The 254-nt window shown below is 68.5% G+C and overlaps 1 protein-coding gene across 1 annotated transcript; it reads right to left on the minus strand.

Annotated features, from left to right (window-relative positions):
* Window positions 1–4: 4 nt before the first annotated feature.
* Window positions 5–250, minus strand: LOC145718982 (histone H2A type 2-C-like; the record flags this gene model as incomplete). Its single annotated transcript, XM_081810496.1, has 1 exon — window positions 5–250. A coding segment is annotated over one exon (246 nt), but the record flags the coding sequence as incomplete, so codon positions are not given.
* Window positions 251–254: the final 4 nt, after the last annotated feature.

Here is a 254-nt window from a genome sequence, read left to right on the forward strand (position 1 = left end):
CGATGGTGACTTTGCCCAACAGCTTGTTCAGCTCCTCGTCGTTGCGGATGGCCAACTGGAGGTGGCGGGGGATGATGCGCGTCTTCTTGTTGTCTCGGGCCGCGTTCCCCGCCAGCTCCAGGATTTCCGCCGTCAGGTACTCCAGCACCGCGGCCATGTACACCGGCGCGCCGGCCCCCACCCGCTCGGCGTAGTTGCCCTTGCGCAGCAGGCGGTGCACTCGGCCCACCGGGAACTGCAGGCCGGCGCGGGAC

This window comes from Leptonychotes weddellii, unplaced genomic scaffold (genome assembly GCF_054177405.1).
Source record: "Leptonychotes weddellii isolate Sample4059 unplaced genomic scaffold, ASM5417740v2 HiC_scaffold_270757, whole genome shotgun sequence".
Taxonomy (NCBI): Eukaryota; Metazoa; Chordata; class Mammalia; order Carnivora; family Phocidae; genus Leptonychotes; species Leptonychotes weddellii.